Source organism: Glycine soja, chromosome 10, assembly GCF_004193775.1.
Source record: "Glycine soja cultivar W05 chromosome 10, ASM419377v2, whole genome shotgun sequence".
In the NCBI taxonomy this organism is placed as follows: Eukaryota; Viridiplantae; Streptophyta; class Magnoliopsida; order Fabales; family Fabaceae; genus Glycine; species Glycine soja.
The window spans coordinates 49,942,291-49,950,284 of NC_041011.1; the positions used below are offsets into that span (position 1 = coordinate 49,942,291).

The 7,994-nt window shown below is 32.2% G+C and overlaps 1 protein-coding gene, 1 non-coding gene and 1 pseudogene across 2 annotated transcripts; 1 reads left to right on the plus strand and 2 right to left on the minus strand.

Annotated features, from left to right (window-relative positions):
• Window positions 1–298: 298 nt before the first annotated feature.
• LOC114371180 lies at window positions 299–1,169 on the minus strand. Its single transcript, XM_028328621.1, has one exon. It carries the CDS (start codon window positions 919–921, stop codon window positions 595–597), a length of 327 nt encoding a protein of 108 aa, XP_028184422.1. The 5' UTR covers window positions 922–1,169; the 3' UTR covers window positions 299–594.
• A 3,198-nt stretch (window positions 1,170–4,367) lies between these two features.
• Window positions 4,368–4,441, plus strand: TRNAN-GUU. The gene has a single exon. It is a non-coding gene; the product is annotated as a tRNA-Asn (tRNA).
• A 176-nt stretch (window positions 4,442–4,617) lies between these two features.
• LOC114369658 lies at window positions 4,618–7,758 on the minus strand (annotated as a pseudogene).
• Between the last annotated feature and the right edge of the window lie 236 nt (window positions 7,759–7,994).

Sequence of the window (7,994 nt, forward strand, 5' to 3'; positions counted from 1 at the left end):
CTAAAGCATAGCTAATGAGTCTCTTTAGCGCAACAATTACCAGTTTCTCCAAATTTTAACTGGATTCGAATCCCAAGGTAGAGGAGGAACACATTTTAAAAATGGAATAACTCTTGGCATCATCATCATCATCATCATCTATCTTCCCTAAGTGGTAATGCTATGAGTTTAAAACATCGCATTAGACTGGTTAGTTTTTAAGCAAAGAATTTTCTAGCCAAATTACCAAACCAAAATAACGAAGCAAATAAATGAAAATACCAACAAAATAATCATGAATACAAAACTGCAATCGTAATTTTGGGTAAGCACTTTGTACTGATTACTCAATATTGGGCTGTGACAGAGGGGAAGAGAATTGTTTGTCTACAAATTTTATATAACATTCATTGAAAGCATACCATATCTAGCATTCATTACAATTGATCCCCTAGAGATTAGAAGTATACACAATAAGATTACAATTGGTAATCACCCATCAACCGTCATCTTAAACAAATGAATCAAACCTTAGAAGAGACATATAATAAATATCTAAGGGTCCAAAAAATTAAAAGAAAAGTTGACCATCCCCTATGATGTTGAAGATATATATCACTTGCGATTGCGCATGTTGGTGATATTGTTAGAGCGTTGGGCAGCATTAACATTGACAGTGGCAGGAGGAGCAGCAGTAGTAACTTGGGCTCTGGGGCTGACCAAGAATCCATCAACACCATATCTCTGCTCTAAGAACTCACTTGTGGGGGGCTGAAAATCAGACCTTGTTCTTCTGTGAGAAGATCCTGTGAAGGATTCAGACGCCAATAGCATGTGGTAGCTGCGGTTTGAGCTTTCAGAATGAGAGTAGCTCCTGTAGTTGTGGTGATGAGGCTTTTGCTTCTTGATTGCATGAATAAGATATGGGATCAAACCTTCCATAATTGCTTCCTTGATATGATTGATTGCTTAACTTGCTCTTCCTCTCTTCTTTCTATCTCACAAAAACAACCTTTGACAATGAATATTCAAGTAATGTTTGGTTTTCTGTGGAGCAGAAGGTTTACATAGGATGAGGTATTTATATTGCTATGAGAGATTTTGACGCGCAAATTGTCAACGCAGATTATTTCATTCATATCCTTCCATGCGTACTAGAAGTAAAGAGAGTTTCTAATACTTCTTCCTTGATAATCCTCACAAAACATTAGTAACGAGTACGATAAAAATAGAAATATTTGTTTTCAGCTTTCAAAAAAATTATCACTATTTAATTCCTTATTTTTAAATAGGTTAAATGAGATTTTTATTTTTCACAAAAAAGACATGATCGAATTAAAAAGATGTTAACTGAATAATAGTAATAATAATAACATGATCATTATCCGTTAAAATGATGTGGAATTGATGCATGAATATCGCTTCCAACAAAAGAAAAGTTGTATTGACTTTTGAGGGATGTTTGAATATCTTCACACGGTAGTTGGCTTTTTTAGGTTGCAATTGTTGTCTGGATGACAACTCTGACTATGACTTTTGCTTGATACGGTCGATATTTGAAAGCTATCGGTTTCTTCTTTATCTTAAAAATAATGATTATTGATTAGTTCGTTAGAGCTTTCACTCAAATTACTCAGGCGGCTATGATAGACATCCCACGTAGTAAAACAAAACAAGAGAAGAATATTGGAACAAAAATCACACATAAAAAGCCATGTCCTGCAACTATTTATAGCTAAATTATATTGATAAATATTATATCCAAGATAATAATTAATATTGCCCCCTAATAAAAAATAAATATTTAAGGCAACAAGTTTTGTTGTCCTTTCTCTCTCTCTCATCGACTTCTCTTTTTAGTGTTATTTTAATTAAAAAATTGCATATCGTTTAGATTTTGCCTTCTGCATAGCTCTTCCGTATTTAATGTATTTCTTCCAGTTCTTGAAAATAATAGAAAGGAATGTAAAATCCGATTAAAATTATAAATTATTCTGAATAGCTTATCATAAAATTAGTTAATAAAATTTATTCTTCTTATTGTAAAATATACAAACTAGTTTCCACTTTTTTTAATTTTTAAAAAACATTTACTAGATTATTTTACATCAGAATATTTTTTAATCAGTAACAAAATGATCTTAATTACAATTATAGAGGGAAAAGCGTCAGCAGCAGGGTAGCACTCAACCAAAAAAGAAGAAGAGTGAAATGAACAATAAAATTCTTTGAAACTTACATTTTAATCTTTATTTTAATTCAAAATTTTCATCTCTTTTCACTCTATTAAACATACACTCCCCATTCCGCTCAAGCCACACTGATCCACTCTGTTGCTTCTTTTTTTGTGCTGCGCATCATAAAATGAGCCAACATAAATCAATCTTTTCATCAAAATATTGAGAAACTACAATAATTAGCTATATATGATGAAAAGATTAATAATATTCCGCTACAAAATCACATGAAAAGAGTACTAATCCTAGACACGAACCAAAAACTGCAGTTAAAGGAACGAAAATTGCGAAATATATAAGGCATTAATGTAAGAGAATGATTTTAGTAGAGGAAAAACAATATGCATGCAATTGGATCAGAGCTGTAAACACTCTCCAGCATTTTTTTTCCCTAGTTGTCAATTCAAGTAGTTTTTTTTTAAAAATAAAGGTTCAATTTTATAAAGTATATATATTAGCCTTGCAATGTTTGGGTTTTTAAGTATATGTGACATATCTTAAAAAAAGTATATGTGACATGGTTTACTAATATAAAAAATTTGTCATGGTTTGGAAATAATATATTTAGAAAACAGAAGCCAACAACGAAAATAAATACTACATGAATTGCATATTCAAGAAATTGGTGTCATGAATTCAATCTTAGTAGCATTTGGACTAGTCACCTTATAACACGCAGATGCAATAATATCGAGATACTTTCGACAACTAAATTTAATGCATTGTCTCTTACCAAGTGCACTGAACCCCTTAGTGATGTCTAGATGCAAGGTCCTGAATGTCACTCCATTAGTTCAGTTCTTGAAATTTGCGTGTTAAAGGATGAACTTATATATTAGATTCTGGTTAACTATAGCTAGTATTTTTAGAGTACTAATTAAGAAATTAATAAAAAAAATATTTATCATGAGAGGGTAAAAAATATTATGAGTAATGTAATTTTTTTTGTCTTTCAATAAAATACTTTTATTTTAAATTTCTTAATCAATATTCTTATAACACTATTATTTGTCATGTAGTTATATAGGTTGTGAGCAAAGGCAGAGCTTAGTTATCACATGTATTATCATACACAAACTAAAACCAAAAATTAGAATGAGTTTTACTCAAAATATAACATGCCTTTTTTTTTCCTACCTTTGTACTCTTTGCATTGATTGATTTAGTTTAATTTAAATAAATAATGAAATTTAACAACTTTGTAAAAAATACAATATTCTTAAAAAATATTTAATCCCCAGTATATATTTATTAGAATAGTTATCTTAGATGAAAATATTTTTAGGAGTTAATTTTCAATGATAATATTTTAAATTTTAAATTTCAATATTTTAAAATATTAATAGTAATAGTTAAAAATAAGTTTTTCTCGTAATATAAATTATTTATCACAAAACTAACATATAATTTATGTATTAAAAAATATTTATTTATTAAAAATTAGAACACACAACTTAAAAAGCAATTGTCTCATTCTGTTCACCTTCTAAATTAGTCACTTTTTATATTTTTTTATGTGCATTTCACACACTACTCTACTAAGTATGCAACTTTAGAGTAATTTTTTTTTCTATTGGTCATATCAAACTTTTTTTCTCCACGGTATCCTACTTTTTATATATTTAATCTTCTTAATCAATTTATCTTCTTTAATTTTTATTTATAAATTAGATTTTAATACTTTAAAAAAACATCAATAGCTAAAATTAATCTTATAGTTTAAATTATTTATTATAAATTTAAAATATAATTTATACGTTAAAAATATTTTTATTATAAATTTTAATTATAATATAGTTTATACATTTTAAAAAATTATTTAGTATAGTCTTTATCTATAGAAAATTAAATATTATCCTACTTAAATACAATTTTTTTAGGATATAATTAAATACAAGTTAGTATAAAAGAAAAAAGTTATCAAAGATGTATACACGAGGTCTATGTAAATAAAAAGAAAAAAAGAAAAAAAAATACACGAGGTACACGTGGAGAGAACGTGGTGCATTGCGACAAAGTTGAAACGCCGACAGTGGTCAAGTATGGACTACCCATTACCGAACAACATCTTCAATAAATAAATAGTAGTAATAATTTCATAATATATATTATATAACTAGTAATAAATTATTTTTGACAATTATATTAAAAGCTGGAATAGCTCAGTTGGTTAGAGCGTGTGGCTGTTAACCACAAGGTCGAAGGTTCAACCCCTTCTTCTAGCGTTTTCTATTTTGCCAATGTATAAGCATGCATCAACTACTATAAAGTCTATAAATATTATTAACTATTATATACTCAAAGCAATTAAATTAAAACTTATTTTTTATAATTTAACACGATAGTTTACATTTTATTTTCTTCGAGATGTTATAATATGTCATTATGATTTGTATTTATTATCTAATACATAGTATCCGATCCATCATATGATATCTCATATCTTCCACTTCCACATACTGTTATCAAAATCATTGTATTATTGCTATGACTTGGAGCTGCTAGCAAAGTTCTCTTATTGGATTCATCTAGACACGAGTTCTTTTCCATTCACACTACCTGAAAGTTTGACATCATTGTGGTGTCTAACCTGAGTTTCACTGGAAGGTCCAACGAAAATGGCGTGTTGTCCAATGACCAAGTTTCTTTTGCCATCATTATCCACATTACTTAGCAGTTAGCATATATCAATTTTCACTGTTAAAAACTCTGTCATCCCCACCACAACTTGTATACTCTTTTAAATCCTATAAGTTGTTTAACTGGAGCCCCAGTAAGCATCTCTGAAGTTGCCGGCTCCCAGAACACTAGCACCACATGTGATCCATTTAAGGGTCCATTGTTCTTCACACCAATGACAAGCAAAAACGTCAAGTCCTGGCAATTTACGGTGGAATTATCAATTGCTTGACCCTCAGAGAGAGACTCAACTTGGGTGGCTGAGTTGTTGGAAGAGAATATGTTATGTGGCTCAGAAATGGATGTGTTTTCAATCATTATGGTGGAGGGTGCAGATGCAACATACATGGAGAATATGGAGTAGCTTAATCCGTGACCAAATTCATAGAGGGAATTCCCATTATAAAATCTGGAGGTTCTTCCAGGGAAATTTCTACTTTTGTTGGCTATCATGTTCATGTCTGTCATGGGCACTTGATCCTCATAATATTGTGGATACCATGTAAAAGGAGACCTGCCACCTAAAAATTAATACTTCACTATTAGTGTCTAAAACTTTTGTAGACAGTATCCACTAACAAAGTGTTAAAAAAAATACAGACATTTCATATAAGAATTTATTAGACATATACTATCAATATAAAAGATTTCACACAACCAATTAATTAGAAATTGTCGTTAATATAACTTTTAAGATAATTATTTTAAAAATTAATAAATTTATTATAGATGATAATTCATAATTAGATGATAATATAAAATACCTATAATATACAATGCATATATTGTTTATTCTTAAAATAAAAATAATACCTGGGTTGTAGTCTCCAAATATTACTTGGGCTATGGCATCCCCTCCAGTTTGGCCGGGATAACCAACCCACAATATCCCCCCTATGTTACTAACACTTTTAGTGAAAGAAATGTCAATTGGACCAGCTGTCATTATGACTTAAATAACTTTTCCTTTGGTAGCAGAAGCAACATCTTTCACAAGCTTCTGTTGAAAACCAGGTAAACTCAGGTTCTCTCTATCCAGGCCCTCTGCTTCAATAGATTGGTCTAATCCAACTACCAACACCACTGCATCAGCAGAGGCTGCTGCCTTAACTGCTGATGCAATGAGGCTCTGATTACCACATTTAACATTGCTACAACCAGGTGCATAATTTACGGAAGATGTGTACTTCTGTAGTCCTTGTAAAGGGCTAGTGTAGCGGCAAGGTATGCCGGCATAGTTGCTAATCATAACTGTGGTGGCATTAGCATTTGGTCCAATCACAGCCATTTTTTTAATGTTGGTTTGGGATAAGGCAAAAGTTCCATTATTATTATTTTCCAGCAAAACTATTCCTTGCTTTGCAGCATCTAGAGCCAGTTGCTGATTGTCTTTAGTACACACGTCAGATGGTCCAAGGTTTGCAAATGGAAGTGATTTGGGGTCATCAAAGAAGCCCAATCTCATTATGACTATGTAGTTGTACACCAAGGCCTGGTCTACAGTTGCTACATCTACTTTTTCCAAGTTTACTGCATTTGCAGTGTATTTTTTTCAAAAAATCACCACAGTCATGTTTAAACCTGCATGATAAGATACCAATCAATTATCCAAAACCACTCAATTGTTTTTTCCTCCTTATCAAAAAAGTGCAGAACTTTGTGCAGCTGTAACCATAGTTCTACCTGCTTTCAGTGCAAGAGACACTGCATCTTCAGGAGTTGCGGTGTAATAAATTGCGTTGTAATAGACTTCCACTGAATCACAATCTGAAACAATACATCTGTAAGGAAAGCAGGAAACATGAGGAAGCTTCACTTGGTTATCTCAAATTAAAAATGCAAAGAATTGGGTGCCTTAAACTGTGTCATATTAATATATAGGTCTTGATGGCCAGCAAAAGGTAGAAATTGTTATGCATAAACAAAATCAAATGACTTGTTAGGGATGTAAGACAAACCCGTCTAGACCCCACTGGCCTCTTATTACTCCTTTGAGAAGGTCTGGATCGGCACACGTAGGAATCCCTTCACCCTATTATAAGAACACAACACTGCTAACGTGACCCTCCACCACACAACTCTTGAACGGAGGCTGGTCCATATCCTCCAAGTCTTGCTTTGTCACCTGCAACAAGCACAATTATTTGACAACAATACACCTAATTGGCATTCTTTATTTTTGTCTCTCTCTCTCTTCTTGTCATATCATTTATCATATTAACATTTTTCTCTTCTATCTAGTAACACACTAGTGTCCATGCATCATTTTCCTCAAAATAATTGAGCTTCTTAGCTATACATACTGACAGGAAAGTGTTTCATGGACACCTTGGTGCTAGTAAATACCCAAATCAGAACTTTTAATAATAAAAAACTAACCATACTAACAACTAATATTTGTCAATAAAAACAAAACACTAACAATATCAAGAGCAAGTTCTTACACCCCTACATCATATTTCTCAAACTTTTTCATCACTATCCAATTATTCATGCATGTTTGATCGAAATAAGTTTGTTTCGTATTCGTTTTCCTCTTTACCTTTGCATCAAAATGGAAGCGATGAATGCCTTTCCAGTTGTCAAGGTCATAAGCAGTATAATGCTTACAACAGCTTGAAACCTTAAGCCTATAAGCTTTAGCACTTGCTTCATCCTTCACTTCTTGTAAGCCACGAACATACTTAACAGCATATCTAGACACCACCAAGGGATCCTCCCCTGGAGTTTCCTGGCCACGCCCCCACCTAGGGTCACGGAACACATTCACATTGGGACTGCAAAATGTCAAACCAGCCAAGTCCACATTATACATTGCTTTAGCCTCGGTTGACACAACCTGCCCCATCTTTTGCCACAAACTTGCATTGAAGCTTGCAGCTGATAGTATCACTGCTGGCACCAGCTTTTTGTCAAAACGTGTCCCTGGCCCTAAGTTTGGGATACCATGAAGTGCTTAAGATTTATATACCACAAGTTTGAGCCTAAGGTTTTGTTCTTTTTTTCTCCTTTTCATGCTAAAAGGTTCTCGCTTGTCGATTGAATAATACGTATGTAATGATACTAAGATGCTTAAACAAAACAAAAGCGTCGTCTCTG

What these genes read in the sequence shown, in the direction of transcription:
- LOC114371180 (XM_028328621.1), bottom strand. Translation starts at nt 921, where the DNA reads ATGGAAGGTTTGATCCCATATCTTATTCATGCAATCAAGAAGCAAAAG.